Source organism: Leucoraja erinacea, chromosome 2, assembly GCF_028641065.1.
Source record: "Leucoraja erinacea ecotype New England chromosome 2, Leri_hhj_1, whole genome shotgun sequence".
Lineage (NCBI taxonomy): Eukaryota > Metazoa > Chordata > Chondrichthyes > Rajiformes > Rajidae > Leucoraja > Leucoraja erinaceus.
The window spans coordinates 37,500,395-37,520,323 of record NC_073378.1 but is presented as its reverse complement, the minus strand read 5'-3'; the positions used below and the strand labels follow the sequence as shown (position 1 = coordinate 37,520,323).

Genomic DNA, 19,929 nt, shown 5'->3' with positions numbered 1-19,929 from the left:
GAATGGGGGAATCGAGGACCAGAGGACATAGGTTCAAGGTGAAGGGGAAAAGATTTAATAGGAATCTGAGGGGTAACATTTTCACACAAAGGGTGGTGGGTGTATGGAACAAACTGTCAGAGAAGGCAGTTGAGGCTGGGACTCTCCCAACGTTTAAGAAACCGTTAGACAGGTACATAAATAAGACATAAATAATTTGCCGGAAATAGCAGGGGACCGCGGGTCAAAGGAGTTGGAGGAATTGAGTGAAATCCAGCTTAGCCGGGAAGTGGTGTTGGGTAAATTGAATGGATTAAAGGCCGATAAATCCCCAGGGCCAGATAGGCTGCATCCCAGAGTACTTAAGGAAGTAGCTCCAGAAATAGTGGATGCATTAGTAATAATCTTTAAAAACTCTTTAGATTCTGGAGTAGTTCCTGAAGATTGGCGGGTAGCAAACGTAACCCCACTTTTTAAGAAGGGAGGGAGAGAGAAAATGGGGAATCACAGACCAGTTAGTCTAACATCGGTAGTGGGGAAACTGCTAGAGTCAGTTATTAAAGATGGGATAGCAGCACATTTGGAAAGTGGTGAAATCATTGGACAAAGTCAGCATGGATTTAAGAAAGGTAAATCATGTCTGACGAATCTTATAGAATTTTTCGAGGATGTAACTAGTAGCGTGGATAGGGGAGAACCAGTGGATGTGGTGTATCTGGACTTCCAGAAGGCTTTCGACAAGGTCCCACATAAGAGATTAGTATACAAACTTAAAGCACAAGGCATTGGGGGTTCAGTATTGATGTGGATAGAGAACTGGCTGGCAAACAGGAAGCAAAGAGTAGGAGTAAACGGGTCCTTTTCACAATGGCAGGCAGTGACTAGTGGGGTACCGCAAGGCTCAGTGCTGGGACCCCAGCTATTTACAATATATATTAATGATCTGGATGAGGGAATTGAAGGGAATATCTCCAAGTTTGCGGATGACACTAAGCTGGGGGGCAGTGTTAGCTGTGAGGAGGATGCTAGGAGACTGCAAGGTGACTTGGATAGGCTGGGTGAGTGGGCAAACGTTTGGCAGATGCAGTATAATGTGGATAAATGTGAGATCCATTTTGGTGGCAAAAACGGGGGAAAGCAGACTATTATCTAAATGGTGGCCGATTGGGAAAGGGGGAGATGCAGCGAGACCTGGGTGTCATGGTACACCAGTCATTGAAGGTAGGCATGCAGGTGCAGCAGGCAGTAAAGAAAGCGAATGGTATGTTAGCTTTCATTGCAAAAGGATTTGAGTATAGGAGCAGGGAGGTTCTACTGCAGTTGTACAGGGTCTTGGTGAGACCACACCTGGAGTATTGCGTACAGTTTTGGTCTCCAAATCTGAGGAAGGACATTATTGCCATAGAGGAAGTGCAGAGACGGTTCACCAGACTGATTCCTGGGATGTCAGGACTGTCTTATGAAGAAAGACTGGATAGACTTGGTTTATACTCTCTAGAATTTAGAAGATTGAGAGGGGATCTTATAGAAACTTACAAAATTCTTAAGGGGTTGGACAGGCTAGATGCAGGAAGATTGTTCCCGATGTTAGGGAAGTCCAGGACAAGGGGTCACAGCTTAAGGATAAGGGGGAAATCCTTTAAAACCGAGATGAGAAGAACTTTTTTTCACACAGAGAGTGGTGAATCTCTGGAACTCTCTGCCACAGAGGGTAGTTGAGGCCAGTTCATTGGCTATATTTAAGAGGGAGTTAGATGTGGCCCTTGTGGCTAAGGGGATCAGAGGGTATGGAGAGAAGGCAGGTACGGGATACTGAGTTGGATGATCAACCATGATCATATTGAATGGCGGTGCAGGCTCGAAGGGCCGAATGGCCTACTGCACCTAATTTCTATATTTCTATGTTTCTATATTTAGGACAAGTTTGGGGGGATATGGACCAAGCGCAGGCAGGTGGTACTAGTGTAGCTCGGACATGTTGGCCGGTGGGGGCATGTTGGGCCGAAGGGCCTGTTTCCACATTGTATCACTCTATGACTCTGACCCACTGTGATATACCCTGTGATATACCCAGGGCGCATGGATTTTGTTATTTTATACACGTTAGCCTTAAAAGTGTTCAATATTGTTTTGTATTTCATTGCAATTCCTTAACTTGAATCCCTGAGCAGCATTTTGATTTCCTGTTCTCTGGCTGATATCTGGCACAGTGTTGCAGCGGTAGAGCTGCTGCCTTACAGCGCCAGAGACCCGGGTTCAATCCTGACTACTTGTCCTGCTCGTCCGGAGTTTGTACATTCTCCCTGTGACCGCATGGGTTTCCCCCGGGTGCACCGGTTTCCTCCCACACTCCAAAGACACACCGGTTTGTGGGTTAATTGTCTTTGGTAAAACTATAAATTGTCCCTAGTATGTGTAGGATAGTGCTACTGTGCGGGGATCGCTGGTCAGCAGGGACCCACTGAGTCGAAGGGCCTGTTTCCGCACTGAATCTCCAAGCTAAACTAAATTAAAATAATTTAATCTGTGGCTTATGATATTTTCACAGGGACTCTCTGCGATTATTGCAGTGAAACAGCTCGGTATTCGGATGCAATAGTTTCCCCAAACATGAAGACGAGCAAAATCCTACGAGTTCCTCTGGCGGATTCTATGTCCGAATGCACATCGGCTTGTTGTGACTTTCCTGACTGTGACTTGGCGTGGATGTTCCAGGGTCGTTGTTACATTTTGAGCTGCCAGCGTGCGGAAGAGTGTGAACCAAAGAACACCAGCGCCATGGAATCTCACTTGACCTTTGTGCGGAGGTCAACTACTCTGAGGTCGAGTGTGCAGGAAGCCTTTTATAGAGGCAGGGGCTATCCCATGGGCCAACTAGGTGGATCTGCCTCAACTGGGAGGGACAGTAAGCTGGAAGATCTCTTTGCACCAGATCCGAGTCTCGATGATTCGACAGTGGCAGGCGCCAAAGGAGATGACCAGAAAATATCCATTAATGACGGAAGCTTGCAGGGTTCCAGTAAGGATCAGGAACATGGTTCACAAGACTGGCTGGTGTGGGACCCCAACTATGATCTTGATGTTTCTCCAGCCAAGGCTGGAGGAGTCAGTGATGAAAGAGAGGAGGTTGGAATTCACAGCGGGATCTCATCAGGTGTGGACTTCCCAGCCAATGGACCTGAGCAGGAAGAGTGGCCTGATGGGACAAAAGACGCAAGTGATCTTATGGCACTTGTCCCTTTGGAGACTGCGGGTAAAGAAGGTCTTCAGCACGATTCAAATGAAACTGATGCTGGCACCCAAGAGGTAGGCTTTCAAAACTCATCATTGTTCAATGCCCCCCTCCCCCCTCCTTCTCAGCCTCCATCATCTCCCCCAGAGTACCTCGCCCAAGATTCCCTCTGCCCCAGCTCTCACTCCTGTAAAGTTTACACCCTCCTCCGTTTAGTTTAGAGATACAGCGCAGTAACAGGCCCTTCGGCCCACCGAGTCCGTACCGGCCAGCGATCCCCACACACCAACGCACGCTAGTGACAATTTTATACTTACACCAAGCCAAATAACGTCTTTGGAGTGTGGGAGGAAACCGAAGATCTCGGTGAAAACCCATGCAGGTCTTGAGGAGAACGTACTAACTCCGTACAGACAGCACCCGTAGTCAGTATCGAACGCGGGTCTCTGGCGCTGTAAGACAGCAACTCAACCGCTGTGCCACCGTGCTGTTTTGATACAGAACGGTCTGTCCTCATCAGAGGCCTCACTGTAAACCCCTCTGCCCACACCTCGACAGGTTCTGGGTTTGCCATGATGTCGAGCTCTTCTTCCCTCGCCTCCGCCTCCCGGCCTTTTTCTAAGGGAAGGAGTCCTCGCTGAGACTGAAGAAGGGACTCTACCCCAAAATGTCACCAATCCATGATGTTCAGAGATGCTGCTGCCTGACCCCACTGAGTTACTGTTATAATGAGTTGTTGTTTAAAAGTCCTCTCATGGGTATTTGTTCTCAGCCCTTCTGGCTCTGGTGCACACCAGTTGCTGCAGAAAGGCCCACAGGTAACCTGGGTCCTAGTCTCACCCACATGTGCCAGAGGCAGGCATGATTGATGATCAGAGGGAAAGAGAAGGTTGAGATGGCCGTGGGCCAAACATGACATTCCTCCCATCCCCCCCTGCTGTTCTTTACCCAGCAAAGTGGAGATGGAAAGGAAAAATAAAATCTCACAAGCTTGTAATTAAATATGGCCAGGACTCGAGGGCCTGAGCTCAAAGGGCCGAATGGCCTCCTCCTGCACCTATTTTCTAGGTTTCTATGTTTCTATGAGAGGGTGAGCTGGCTTGGAGCTTATTCCTTGGAGTGCAGGAGTATGAGGGGTGATCCTATAGAAGGTGCATTGGATCATGAGAGGAATGGGTGGCACGGCGGAAACCCGGGTTCGATCCCGTCTACGGGCGCTGTCTGCACGGAGTTTGTACGTTCTCTCCGAGATCTTCGGTTTCCTCCCACACCCCAAAGACATACGTGTGTGTAGGTTAATGAGCTTGATATAAGTGTACATTGTCCCTAGAGTGTGCAGGATAGCGCGTGGGGATCGCTGGTCGGTGTGGACGCGGTGGGCCGAAGGGCTTGTTTCCGCGCCGTATCTCTCAGACTAAAAAAACTAAAACTAAAGGAATAGAAAGATAGGCTTTATCCTGCCCCTCCCCTCCAGCTGATCCCACCTCTCCCCTGTAAAGAAAGTGTTTATTTTGCAAGCCAGCACATGCAGTTCCTTGTTTCAACGTTCTTTACAATGAATGCATTAAAGGACGTACTTTTAGGAAGGAGGAGAGACATTTCTTTAGTCAGAGGGTGGTGAATCTGTGGAGGCCAAGTCAGTGGATTTCTTTTTAAGGCAGAGATGGATAGATTTTTGATTAGTACAGGTGTTTATGGGGAGAAGGCAGGAGAATGGGGTGAGGAGGGAGAGACAGTTCAGCCATGATTGAATGGCGGAGTTGACTCAATGGGCTGAATAGCCTAATTCTACTCCTATGACCTTCTGACGTGCAATAAGTAATTTGCACGTTTCTTTCTCTTTACCAGGAAGATGTCTTTCCTTCAAATTCATCACTTCCCAAACCACTCTCTGGGACAGCTGTTTCGGAAAACACCAGCTTTGCAGCCACACACCAGGAGAGGTCAGGAGCAGGTGTCCCGGATGTAACTCCCGTATCGGAGAATCCACTGGCTTCACAGTCGGCGGGCACTGAAGTCACAACAGTGTCTGCATTTACCCAGCAACCAGGTACCACAGTGTTTTCCTAATTCAGCCGGAAGCGAAAGGTGTTAACATGATACGGAGCTGATATTGCCCTCTGTTCAACACAAATTAAACTTTCATTCATTTGCAAAGGTTGTAGAATCCAGAAAAGGTAAATACCTGTCAGCAAGTTGGCGTCACAGGTCGCTGTCTTGGAGGGGACAATGTTCCTCAAACTGCGGAGCATCCTGGACAATCCAGCTCCCTCCCTCCATGGCGAACTGGTCAACCTGAGGAGTACTGTCAGCAACAAGCTGGTTCCACCAAAATGCAGGACAGAATGCCACAGGAGATCCTTCTTCCCTGTGGCTATCAAACTGTACAACTCCTCCCCTTCTGTCATGGGGTAGACTGACTCTGACAGCCCTTCCAGCCCCCCCCCCCGCCCCCAAATCTTTGCACATCCCCAATCCTTTCCACTCGTCACTTTAATTTCATCTTTCATGTATTTTGTGTTTTATGACAGTCGGCAAATCAATTCCCCTCCTGGGATTCTGTCGTGTCGTTTCGTATTGGGTGGTCAAAAAAGCTTTTGCCACATTGGCCTTTATTGGCTAGAGCAGTGCTTCTTAAACTATTTCAGTGTCATCCATGAGTCTTTATCACAAAATTTAATTCACCCTTGACTAAATACTCTTATGTTTTTTTTGGTAATTTTTGTCTTATTCTCCCCTGTGTATAATTTTATATATAATTTATTTTGCCACATGATCCAAAAACATTAGGTAACATAAGTGTTTATTTTATTCAACTTTTTGAATATCCTAAAAATATATGAAGAAAACTAGGAGTGAAAAAAAAGTTTAATTACCACTGGAGTTGGAAAATCATAGGGCATTGGAACCAGTTCTGGGGGAGGTGGGACCAGTACAAACAGGACGGTCTGCACCTGGGCTGGAATGGAACCAATGTCCTTGGGGGAGTGTTTGCTAGTGCTGTCGGGGAGGATTTGAACTAATGTGGCAGGGGGATGGGTACAAGAGCAGAGAGGCAGGGGGGTGTAAAATGAGGGTAGAAGTAATAGGTAGCAAGGTGAAAAGTAAAAGTGGCAGGCAGACAAATCCAGGGCAAAAATCAAAAAGGGCCACTTTTCTACATAATTGTATAAGGGGTAAGAGTGTTGTAAAAACAAGCCTGAAGGCTTTGTGTCTCAATGCAAGGAGTATTCGTAATAAGGTGGATGAGTTGAACCTGCAGATAGTTATTAATGAATATGATATAGTTGGGATCACGGAGACATAGCTCCAGGGTGACCAAGGCTGGGAGCTGAACATTCAGGGATATTCAATATTCAGGAGGGATAGACAGACAGGAAAAGGAGGTGGGGTAGCGTTGCTGGTTAGAGATAAGATTAACGCAATAGAAAGGAAGGACATTAGCTTGGAGGATGTGGAATCGATATGGGTAGAGCTGCGAAACACTAAGGGGCAGAAAACGTTAGTGGGAGTTGTGTACAGGCCACCTAACAGTAGTAGTGAAGTTGGGGATGGCATCAAACAGGAAATTAGAAATGTGCGCAACAAAGGTAAAACAATTATAATGGGTGACTTCAATCTACATATAGATTGGGTGAATCAAATTGGCAGGGGTGCTGAGGAAGAGGATTTCTTGGAATGTATGTGGGATAGTTTTCTAAACCAACATGTAGAGGGACCAACGAGAGAGCAGGCTATTCTAGACTGGGTATTGAGTAATGAGGAAGGGTTAGTTGAACCCAGGTCACAGAAATTGAGTCAGCAGCTCTGAGTAATGCCACTGCCCATTACAAGCAGCTCTTCCTATGAAGCTTTTCATCTCATTTTAAAGATCAGTGGAGTTCTTCCAAAGGCCCATTTATTCTGTAAACAACGTTTGGGCCGAAAGGTTTTTTTCCATGCTGTATGACTCTGTGAGTGCATATAACTGCATATCACACAGAGAGTGGCGAATCTGTGGAATTCTCTGCCACAGAAAGTAGTGGAGGCCAGTTCATTGGCTATATTTAAGAGGGAGTTAGATGTGGCCCTTGTGGCTAAAGGGATCAGGGGTATGGAGAGAAGGCAGGTACAGGATACTGAGTTGGACGATCAGCCATGATCATATTGAATGGTGGTGCAGGCTCAAAGGGCCGAATGGCCTATTCCTGCATCTATTTTCTATGTTTCTATGTTTCTAAAACACGTCCACTGTTTCTGCTCGCATGTTGCCTGCTACATTTTTAAAATTAGGTCAAAAGTATTAAAAGGCCATAAAGTACAGATTGAAGTCGTATGAAACAATGTATACATTCAAGTCCTAATTTGTTGTGTTCAGATTATCTTCTGTGTTTAGATTTGGCTAAATGCAATTAATTGGAGAAATAACTTTCTGCAAAATGTATTAACTACTGGTTCAAAGATGTTTTCGTAGATAGGTAAGGCTATTAAGCAAACGTTTTAAAAGTTGATGTCACTTTTAATGTTTTTTTTGTTAAAAATGTTTAAAACTTTTTTTTCCTCCTTTACCTCATAGTTAAGGAACTGGTTGTATCAGCTGGAACAAACATTGTAGTCACTCGGCCCAAAGATTCTGTGGATCTGACTACCTTTGTAGTCCCCGCTCCAACTGCAGGTGAGGCTTGGCTTTAGAACAAGATTAGACGGTATACAAGGGATGGATGACATTTCTTCTGTATTTCGTATCTGATGGCTTATGCATATGTCTCGTTTATAAATCTTTTTAATTTAGTGTAGAGATACAGCATGGTAACGGGCCCTTCGGCCCACCATCGAGTATTTTTTATTCAAATCGTTTGCTATGTCGCTCTTCAAGGGAGATGCTAAATGCATTTCGTTGTCTCTGTACTGTACACTGACAATGACAATTAAAATTGAATCTGAATCTGAATCTGAATCTGAATCATCCGTTTGCACCAGCTCTCTGTTATCCCCCTTTCTCATCCACTCCCTGATAATCGGGGACAATTATACGGAGCACAATTCACCTATAGACCGCATGTTTTTGGGATGTGGGAGGAAACCGGAGCACCCGGAGGAAACCCACATAGTCACAGGGAGACCGTCAAAACTGCACACAGACAGCACAACACAAAGAGGGACCGGATTCTTTGCGGAATTGGTGTATGGTATGCAAAACAAAGAATTTCACCATGACATTTCACATATGATAATGAAGTATCAATCAACCCGAGGTCAGAATTGAACCCGGCTCTCTGGTGCTGTGACGCAGATGTTCTGCCTGCCGCGACTCCACGGCACCTTCTCCAGGGCAAGTTAATGAATGAATGAATGATACTTTATTGTTGCGTGTGACAAGTCACAGAGATTCCTTGTTTTGCAAACCCAAGGTATGCACTAAACGTAATTCGCTTATCATGTACACTGTGAATGGCTCCATTGTACTCGTAGAGTCATCGAGTGATAGTGTGGAATCCCGCCCACGTCCAACATGTCCCAGCGACCCATGTCCCACTTGCCCGCGTTTGGTCCACATCCCTCCAAAACCTGTCCTATCCATAGAAAATAGGTGCAGGAGTAGGCCATTCGGCCCTTCAAGCCTGCACCACCATTCATTATGATCATGGCTGATCATCCAACTCGGTATCCTGTACCTGCCTTCTCTCCATACCCCCTGATCCCTTTAGCCACAAGGGCCACATCTAACTCCCTCTTAAATATAGCCAATGAACTGGCCTCAACTACCTTCTGTGGCAGAGAATTCCAGAGATTCACCACTCTCTGTGTGAAAAATGTTTTCCTCATCTCGGCCCTAAAAGATTTCCCCCTTATCCTTAAACTGTGACCCCTTGTTCTGGACTTCCCCAACATCGGGAACAATCTTCCTGCATCTAGCCTGTCCAACCCCTTAAGAATTTTGTAAGTTTCTATAAGATCCCCCCTCAATCTTCTAAATTCTAGCGAGTACAAACCGAGTCTATCCAGTCTTTCTTCATATGAAAGTCCTGACATCCCAGGAATCAGTCTGGTGAACCTTCTCTGTACTCCCTCTATGGCAAGAATGTCCTTCCTCAGATTAGGCGACCAAAACTGTACGCAATACTCCAGGTGTGGTCTCACCAAGACCTTGTACAACTGCAGTAGAACCTCCCTGCTCCTATACCCAAATCCTTTTGCAATGAATGCTAACATACCATTCGCCTTCTTCACTGCCTGCTGCACCTGCATGCCTACTTTTAATGACTGGTGTACCATGACACCCAGGTCTCGTTGCATCTCCCCCTTTCCTAATCGGCCACCATTCAGATAATAGTCTACTTTCCTGTTTTTGCCACCAAGTGGATAACCTCACATTTATCCACATTATACTGCATCTACCATGCATTTGCCCACTCACCCAGCCTATCCAAGTCACCTTGCAGCCTCCTAGCATCCTCCACACAGCTAACACTGCCCTCCATGTACCTGTCTGACTGTTTTTTTAACATTGGGATAGTCCCAGCCTCAACGACCTCCCCTGGCAGCTTGTTCCATACACCCACTACCCTTTGTGCGAAAATGTTACCCCTCAGATTCCGATTATATCTTTTTCCCTTCACCTTAAACATATGTCCTCTGGTCCTCGATTCAACTACTCTAGGCAAGAAACTCTGTGCATCTACCCAATCTACCTAATCTATTCCTACCATGATTTTATACACCTCTATTAGATCACCTGTCATCCTCTTGCGCTCATGTAATAGAGAGCCAGCTTACTCAACCTCTCCCTATAGCTCAAACATTCTAGTCCTGGCAACATCTTTGTAAATCTTCTCTGTACCCTTTCCAGCTTGACAACATCTTTCCTATAACATGGTGCCCAGAACTGAATCACAATTCTCTAAATGTGGCTTAACCAACAACGTCTTATACAACTGCAATATGACCTCTATACAACACTCTGACTGATCAAAGCCAATGTGCCAAAAGCTTTTTTCATCATCCGATCTACCTGTGAATTCACCTTCAAGGAACTATGCACCTGCACTCCTAGATCCCGCTGCTCCGCAACGCTCCCCAGAGCCCTACCATTCACTGTGTAGGTCCTGCCCATGTTAGACTTCCCAAAATGCAACACCTGGTAATAATTTGGTAATAAATTATGGTAATACGAATAAAGGTGTAGATTATTTTCTAAATGGAGAGAGGATCCAGAATTTGGAGGTGCAAAGGGTTTTGGGAGTGCTGGTGCAGGATTCCCAAAAAGTTAATTTGCAAGTCGAATCGGTAGTAAGGAACGCAAATTCAATGCTAGCTAGCATTTATAACAAGAGGACTGGAATACAAAAACAGAGATGTCATGCTGAGGCTCTATAAGGCGTTGGTCAGGCACATTTGGAGTACTGTAAGCAAATTTGGAACCCCTATCTGAGGAAGGATGTGCTGGCTCTGGAGAGGGTCCAGAGGAGGTTTACAAGAATGATTCCAGGAATAAGTGGGTCAGCATATGATGAGCATTTGACAGCATTGGGCCTCTACTCGCTGGAGAGTAGAAGGTTGAGGGGGGGGGACCTCATTGAAACGTACAGAATAATGAAAGGCATCAGATAGAGCGGATGTGGAAAGGATGCCTTCCACTGGTGGGAGAGTCTAGAACCAGAGGTCATAGCCTCAGAATTAAAGGGCGCTCTTTTAGAAAGGAGGTGAGGAGGAACTTCTTTAGTCAGAGGGTAGTTAATCTGTGGAACTCATTGCCACAGAGGGCTGTGGAGGTCAAATCAGTGGATATTTTTTAGGCAGAGATAGACAGATGCTTGATTAGAACAGGTGTTATGGGGAGAAGGCAGGAAAATGTGATTAGGATGCAGAGATCAGCCATGATTGAATGGCGGAGTAGACTTGATGGGCCGAATAACCTAATTCTATTCCTATAACTTGTGTACTCTTAAATTCCATCAAGCATTCCTCAGCCCACCTGATCAATTGATCAAGATCCTGCTGCAATTTTTCACAATTACCTTCACTATCTGCAAAAAGGCTAACTTTTGTATCATCAGCAAACTTGCTAATCATGCCTTGTATGTTCTCATCCAAATCATTGATGTAGGTGACAAACAGTAACGGGCCCAGCACCCAATTCTGAGGCACACCACTAGTCACAGACCTCCAGTCCGAGAAGCAACCTTCCACCATCACCCTTTGATTCCTTCCATGAAGCCAATTTGCTATCCATTCAGCTATCTCTCCTTGGATCCCATGCGATCTATGCCCCTGTCCCACTTAGGAAACCTGAACGGAAACCTCTGGAGACTTTGCGCCCCACCCGTGCGGTTCCTGGAGGTAAGACCTCCCTGGTGGAATAAAACTGGGTGAAAAAAAGGTTTTACCTTGCGCTACTTGCAACCTCCGGCAACCACCTTCAACTAGCATCACAACCGGCTTCAACTAAAAAATTACCTATTTTTAAAACGGCAACCTATTTTTAGTCGCGGCCGGTTTCGAATTTTTTGAAATAATCGCCGGTACATAGAAGAAGCGGAAACCACTTTCGACCATTAGGGAGACTGACAAAAACCTCCGGGAACCGCACGGAAACCTTGGGTGGGGCGCAAAGTTTCCAGAGGTTTCCATTCAGGTTTCCTAAGTGGGACAGGGGCATAGCCTTCCAGGGCAGCCTACCATGCGGAACCTTGTCGAATGCTTTGCTGAACCCCATCAACACAGCATCTACAGCTCTGCCCTAAGGCCAAAAGTTGGGGGCGCTGCAAGCCGGCAGCCCTGTCAGCAGCGTGTCCGTTTTTTTTCTACTTTTTTTGTTTTTTTAGTATGTTTTAATGTATGGTTTCAATGTTTCTTTGTGTGTCTTGTGTGGGGGTGGTGTTGGGGGGGGTAAGGAGGAAACCGCTTCGGTCGCCTCCACGGCAAGGTGACCTTTTCCATGTCGCCACCCACGTGGCCTAACAGTATGGAACGGTGCGGCCTTTCCCGGAGACGTGCCCGGGGCTTCAGCAGGACTCTCGGCGTGGAGCGGGCGTGCCCTCGCCGGGGCTCGCCGGAGGGGAGCGCTCCGTTTCGCTGGCCCGCGGCAGCCTGAAGCCTGAAGCCGCGGTCTGCAGAGCTCCAGCTGGTGCGGCGTCCGCAGCCTGGGATCCCTCTTGGGGGACCCTGGGGAAGAAGAAGCTCCGAATGCCGGCCCGCGGCCAACTTCTACCGCGGGCGCGGCGTGGACTTACCATCAGGAGCGGGGTCCCTCGCCGGGGACCTCAGGAGGGGCTTCGACTGCCGGACCTACCGTCTGCGGTGCTTCTGGCTGGGGCGCGAACTTTAAATCTCCAACCGCCGGCCTGCGGCCTACACCAACTTGAAGCCACGATCTCCAGTGGGGGAGGCACCGTTTCAGGACTTACCTGGACTTTTTACCTTGTCTCCACATCTGGACGCCCGCAGCGACAGCTGCGGAGGGTTGAGGTCCCGACCACGGGGGAAAATGGAGGAGGACTGGCCAAATTTTGTGCCCTCCACCACAGTGATGAATGCTGTGGTGGATGTTTGTGTTACATTTTCAGTGTGTTTTTGTGTGTTCTGTTTCATTGTACCGCTGCTGGCAAATTCATTTCACTTGCACTTTATGTGCAATGTGACGAATAAAACTGATTGATCGACCTTTTTGGTCACAAAAAACTCAATCAGATTTGTGAGACACGGCCTCCTACATACATGACCATGCTGACTATCTCTAATCAGACCTTGTCCACCCGAATGCCTGTATAACCTATCCCACAGAATACTCTAGTAACCTTCTGACTACAGATGTTAAGCTCACCAGCCTATAGATCCCAGCATTTTCCCTCCAGAGGCACAACATTTCCCACCCTCCAATCTTCCGGCAACTCTCCTAGTATTTAAAAACGACTCCTGAATTTCAAGTCATCCATTATCTCACCGCTGAATGGTTAGCACGCAACAAAAGCTTTTCATTGTACCTCGGTACACATGACAATAAACTAAACTAAACTAAAGGCAGAAAGCATTTGTATTTTGAGTCTGGCTTTTGAGAAGCCCATTTGCCTTGCCTTGATTGCTTTATTCACATATGCTGACGTTTACTTTTTCTCTTCAGATTCACCTTACAGCTATAAGTGGAATTTAGTGAGCAATCCTGTGGACTTTGAAGGTCTAATGGAAGGACAAGATTCTCAGACACTGAAGCTATCTCAGGTAAGGTGAGAAAATATAATTCAAGTACAACGTAAGAATCAAGCTATAAATATGAGAAATGTTCGTGAGTATGTGCAGCCATTGCTGTTTCTAAAAATCTCTGGTTTAAAGTGCTATCTGTTTCTCGGTTTATGATACACTGCCAGTTAGGGGCGTGCGGCACGGTGGCGCAGCGGTAGAGACCCAGGTTAGATCCTGACTATGGGTGCTGTATGTATGGAGTTTGTACCTTCTCCCCATGACCTGTGTGGGTTTTCTCCGGGTGCTTTTGCTTCCTCCCACACTCCAAAGATGCACAGGTTTGTAGGTTAATTGGCTTGCATTGCCCCTTGTAGGTAGGATAGTGTTAGTGTGGGTGGGATAACTGGTCAGCGCGGACCCGGTGGGCCGACGGGCATGTTTCCATGCTGTATTTCTAAACTAAATTACAGACACTTCTTAGAGTTTGACTTTCAGGTTTTCGACAGCTTTTTTCCTTGACTCCTGCTTTTTTTAGATCTTGCTCGTGTTATTGATAAATCTGCGATAGACTGGCAGGTTATTTAATGATTTTCTCAGATGTATTGTTGCTGGCATCAATTTGAAAGGAGTCGTTAGCCGACATTTTGTATCGTACATGTGTGTCTATTTTGCAAAATGGACAGTTGAATATTAAAGCACAGTTTTTGCATCAATAGCCATTCAACTGATATGTGGATCTCTCAATTGTAATCATGCATTGTCTTTCTGCAGACTGGTTAACAAAAGCTTTCCACTGTACCTTGGTACACGTCACAATAAATTAAACTAAACTTAATTGAACCAGGGATAAGTAGCGTGTTGGACAGTCGGGGTAAACACAGGATCTAATTGCAAAAGGATAGGTGACGTTTCAAGTTGACCTGATTGGTCCTGGTGTTTTCTCACCTTCAGCTATTTTACTTTGGAGTCACGTGAGTGACTACGTGAAGACCCCGTCCAGTACGCATGCATGTCATATCGTCTATCGCATTGCGTGACGACTGGCAGGGTGAAGTGTTTCTCCTGCCAGCAACAGACCTGAGGTAAATTTTAAAATACTTTCAGGTTTTTAAAATCTTCTTGCAGGAACCTCCACTTAGAGGTCCTGCTTAAAGTCCGGGGCTAAGTCGGGATGGAGGGGAAACCCCAGTCTCGAACTTCAGGGAACCCCGGTCTCGGGGAATCCCGCCTACGGACCTAGGCGCTCGGAACCGCAGAATGCGGGTAGCGAGCGGCGGTATATTCACCATTGAGCCGCTGGAAGCAAACCAGCGGCTTCATATGGTGGAAAACCCGCTCGGGAGACCGCGGGACGCGGGGAGCAGAAGGCGAGGATTCGCCTTCGAGCCGCTGGCTGTGGAGCCAGCGGCTTCATATTGGTGCCGGGGGGGGCACCTGCATAGCCGCTCCAGAGACCGCGGTCGCACCGGAGATCGCGGGGAGCGGACGGCGGCGGATTCGCCTTCGAGCCGCTGGCTGTGGAGCCAGTGGCTTCATATTGGTGCAGGGGGCACCTGCATAGCCACTCCGGAGACCGCGGGAAACGGGGAGCGGACGGCGGTGGATTCACCTTTGAGCTGTTGGCAGTGGTGCCAGCTGATTCATATTGGTGCCCGGGACAGCGGCTTCGGACACCGTGGAATATGGGGAGCGACCGAGAACCCGCTCCGTAGACTGGGATGCGAGGGGGAGACAGCAGTAAGTATACCCCCCCCCCCCCTCCCCCCGACTTTGTAAATCTCGGCTATCCCTTTGATAGGGACCGCGGGGATATACGGCTGCAGTTACTGCGGGGATACCCGGGGGGGGGGGGGGGGGGGGGGGGGAAAAAGGCCCCAGCTGGAGAACACCGTGGAGAAGCCCTGTTATAAGGGACCACGGAGAGAAAAGCTGCGGGGGAAAAATAACCCGCAATGGAGTGTTTCTACAAGGACCACAGAGGAACCCCACCTGTAACAAACCACGACCACGAGACCAGGCTCGGGAGGAGTGTTGCCCCGCAGCAGAAGGTTTAAAAAGGACATGCAGGTAAATTCCTTACTCGAAGGTCGTTGTGTGCTATTTTGTGAGAATATGTTACAGGAATGGACGCCGGCGGGAGCAACTGTGATCGCATATCCCGCATGGAGCGGTTGATGGATCAGAAGCTCCAATGTGACATGCTCTGGTATATGGAGCCTAGTCACCAGGGGGTCCTGGGACGCCCATAGCAGCACCTTATTGAGGGCTGCATAATGCAACTCCCTTGACAGAGGGGTGCATTAGGAGCCACTTCTGGGCTGACTCTGAAGAAAGGGGTTTGGCTGAAGAAACCACGAGTGTGCAGGGGGTGCAGGAACAACACTACCAGCAGCAGGAGCTCAACGAGTGGCCGTTGGGTTCAGGAAGGCCACATCATCACGCAAGACCTCACATCTTCGACGGCAGCACCCCTATGCACCCACCAGCAAACCACGATGAACTGAAGCTGGTGAAAGCTTGAAGGCCGTACAACCAGGACAAAGGTCTTTTTTAGGCCACAGCCCAGAACGGCCTTCGTTGGAAGATGCGCCAACATCGTACGCGAGCTCCTCTACCTCCAGGAGCAGATGTAAAATCATGCACACATGGTATGTGGACTGATCATTGTCAACAGCCTCAACCCGCATGTGCAGCATAGACTTTTCTGAATAACTTCCATGTGATCATTTCCGCTCACAGGGTTGAAGATATTTGAAATTTAACTGGATGAGGCAATGATACACTCAGCAGCGTTATAAAATGGGCTAACTCCAGTTTCCAGATTATTTACCAAATCACTACTATCAGTGCTTCGACTGCACAGAGCTAACAAATAAGTAGCATGGCCAATCTGGATGATATTGAACATACTGTATTTCACTAAATTAGCCTTATCAGCCACATAGCTATATTTGAGGAATTGGTTCTCACCTATCCAGTTAAATTTAAATTAAGTTGATACCAACTGAAACTATTGAATGTTGGGATACAATCATCCATTTATTGGTCTGGGATCAGCTCTGAGATAAAAATTAGACCTCTGCTATTTTTAGCTGAAACAATCAAAGTCACTATGATGGACAGCTTTGCTCCACTAAAACCTCTTATCCGTAAATCTTCAGTCATTTCCAAACTGATGCTATTGCCCAAAGATGGGTAATTTACTAATACCATCTCTAGTTACGGAGGCAGATGGGATTAGCATGAGTTATCAAGTGTTCAGTACTGGTATCACCTGCCAATGGACACCAGGTGCATTCTGGGCATTAAAGGGTGTGTGGTTATGCATATAAGGCATGCACAAGTCCAAGGTGATACACTTTGGTGGTGGGATATGTTAATTACAAAGGTACAATCAAATCAAAGTATCCGGTGATAGTTTTACCAAACCACATTTAGCACTAGTGTATTATCATGCAAAATCAATGACAACACAGAATGAATGTGTGATCACAAAGTATTTAATGACAATGTGGATTGATAGAACACTAACTATTGAGTTGCTTGCATCCAGTTCCAATCAACAGTGAACGAGGCATACAGTGGCGAAGGGTGCATTCTTGCTACACTAGGAAGGAATGTTCTTTTATGTCTTCCTCCATTTGGCCTCAATAGACGGGTTTGCAAAATTCAGCAAGATTCCCGCTTCCGGGTTTTCATAGTGCCTGCCTGGGTTATACACCTATGGCTCCTGCTGAGGCGAAGAATGACCATAAAACCTTACATGGTTAATCCCGGATAAAAAGATGCTGGTTCAGTTGTGATGTTGAAACCATCCTCTGCATGATATAATCAATCATAGACTCACAGACTCTGAGAGATCGTTTCTGTGGCTTGGGTTGTCAAACCATAAGCGTTAAGGGTGCTCACTACAGATTGCAGGGATAGCACCAAATAGCAGCAACCTGCATAGGAGATGGGAAGCATTGTTTCCCTACGTTTAACACGGCACGGATAACTGACTCATTAAAATTCAGTTTTATGGGATTATAACATTAAGTTACTATTCCATTACTATGCCTTAAGTACCTCCTGATCATTTGGCTGATGAGTACATAAACCACTCTGTCCAGTCTCACCCTCTGATATCCAGAGAATAAAGATATCGTCAGCTTAAAACCTCCCAGGTTTAGGGACGCAGAGATATGGGTTGTTAACATTGTACTACGTCACTTCACCGATGGGCACCAGCAACATCCCTGCCCATGGTCATACTCACGTACTAGTGATTACGCCATGGCACTGAGTACAGCGCTATGGGTCCAGTCATTGCAACACTGGATAGGATGATCATATCTGCGGGCTATAATAACATGTTTTGTTTATGATTAATCAAGCAGATTAGACAGGGACATAAGACCAAACTAGAGTTGCATATCCCATGGACCTTGGGTTGCGTGTGAACACGCATTTACACCAGTATGTCAAGGTTCCTAAGAGCTTTATAGACTGACAGCAATATTATTAGTTACATAAAATCTTGTTAGAAGGAATCACTACGAACCTTCTCCAGATGGTTATATGGGTCTGGCATATACAGGAGTGGACATTGACATTGAGTCTCACTCCACCAGGACTGCTCTATCTAAGCAGCAGGGATGGACCACATCCTAGCGGTTGCAGGATGGTCAAACTATTGATCTGTCCAAATATTCAGAATAAATGTATTGCCAGATCAGGGGAATTTGCCAACTCTATGTTGGGTATGGTTCATACTTCCTCCAGGTTGAGGGAGGTTACTATTGTCACTATTATTCATTAATAGCATCAACATGTCTATATGTCATGTCTGAATGCATTCTTAATGCTCACTCATCATTGGCCTACTGATGCAGTGTATGACGCCTGGACTTGGTTCCACGGCATGAAATCACAGAGCTTTAAAATCTTCACGTAGTCACTCACGTGACTCCGAAGTAAAATAGTAAGATTAAACGAGAACTTACCAGTTTGAAGTTTGATCTTTATTTTATGTGGAGTAACGTTGAGGGATTACGTGCCCTCCGCTCCCAGCCCTCTATCATAAAGTTCAACAGGTATTATGGTTCTCTTATCTTACTATGTTCATTTCAACAACTGTTTTCTGTGATTTCCCACCGCTGCTTTGAAACATAGAAACATAGAAATTAGGTGCAGGAGTAGGCCATTCGGCCCTTCGAGCCTGCACCGCCATTTAATATGATCATGGCTGATCATCCAACTCAGTATCCCGTACCTGCCTTCTCTCCATACCCTCTGATCCCCCCGGCCACAAGGGCCACATCTAACTCCCTCTTAAATATAGCCAATGAACTGGCCTCAACTACCCTCTGTGGCAGAGAGTTCCAGAGATTCACCACTCTCTGTGTGAAAAAAGTTCTCCTCATCTCGGTTTTAAAGGATTTCCCCCTTATCCTTAAGCTGTGACCCCTTGTCCTGGACCTCCCCAACATCGGGAACAATCTTCCTGCATCTAGCCTGTCCAACCCCTTAAGTATTTTGTAAGTTTCTATAAGATCCCCTCTCAATCTCCTAAATTCTAGAGAGTATAAACCAAGTCTATCCAGTCTTTCTTCATAAGACAGTCCTGACATCCCAGGAATCAGTCTGGTGAACCTTCTCTGCACTCCCTCTATGGCAATAATGTCCTTCCTCAGATTTGGAGACCAAAACTGCACGCAATACTCCAGGTGTGATCTCACCAAGACCCTGTACAACTGCAGTAGAACCTCCCTGCTCCTATACTCAAATCCTCTTGCTATGAAAGCCAACATACCATTCGCTTTCTTTACTGCCTGCTGCACCTGCATGCCTACCTTCAATGACTGGTGTACCATGACACCCAGGTCTCGCTGCATCTCCCCCTTTCCCAATCGGCCACCATTTAGATAATAGTCTGCTTTCACGTTTTTGCCACCAAAATGGATAACCTCACATTTATCCACATTAAACTGCATCTGCCAAACATTTGCCCACTCACCCAGCCTATCCAAGTCACCTTGCAGTCTCCTAGCATCCTCCTCACACCTAACACTGCCCCCCAGCTTAGTGTCATCCGCAAACTTGGAGATATTGCCTTCAATTCCCTCATCCAGATCATTAATATATATTGTAAATAGCTGGGGTCCCAGTACTGAGCCTTGCGGTACCCCACTAGTCACTGCCTGCCATTGTGAAAAGGACCCGTTTACTCTTACTCTTTGCTTCCTGTTTGCCAGCCAGTTCTCTATCCACATCAATACTGAACCCCCAATGCCATGTGCTTTAAGTTTGTATACTAATCTCTTATGTGGGACCTTGTCGAAAGCCTTCTGGAAGTCCAGATACACCACATCCACTGGTTCTCCCCTATCCACGCTACTAGTTACATCCTCGAAAAATTATATAAGATTCGTCAGACATGATTTACCTTTCGTAAATCCATGCTGACTTTGTCCAATGATTTCACCACTTTCCAAATGTGCTGCTATCCCATCTTTAATAACTGACTCTAGCAGTTTCCCCACTACCGATGTTAGGCTAACTGGTCTGTAATTCCCCGT

The 19,929-nt window shown here is 46.6% G+C and overlaps 1 protein-coding gene across 1 annotated transcript in view; it reads left to right on the top strand.

Annotated features, from left to right (window-relative positions):
• The window catches only part of kiaa0319 (KIAA0319 ortholog), a 71,428-nt gene that overhangs the window by 9,487 nt on the left and 42,012 nt on the right, over nucleotides 1-19,929 (top strand). The window contains exons 3-6 of the mRNA XM_055654915.1: nucleotides 2,528-3,285; nucleotides 5,060-5,261; nucleotides 7,767-7,865; nucleotides 13,311-13,408. Of these exons, the coding sequence (XP_055510890.1) occupies nucleotides 2,528-3,285; nucleotides 5,060-5,261; nucleotides 7,767-7,865; nucleotides 13,311-13,408 (1,157 nt within the window). The remainder of the gene's footprint in view (nucleotides 1-2,527; nucleotides 3,286-5,059; nucleotides 5,262-7,766; nucleotides 7,866-13,310; nucleotides 13,409-19,929) is intronic.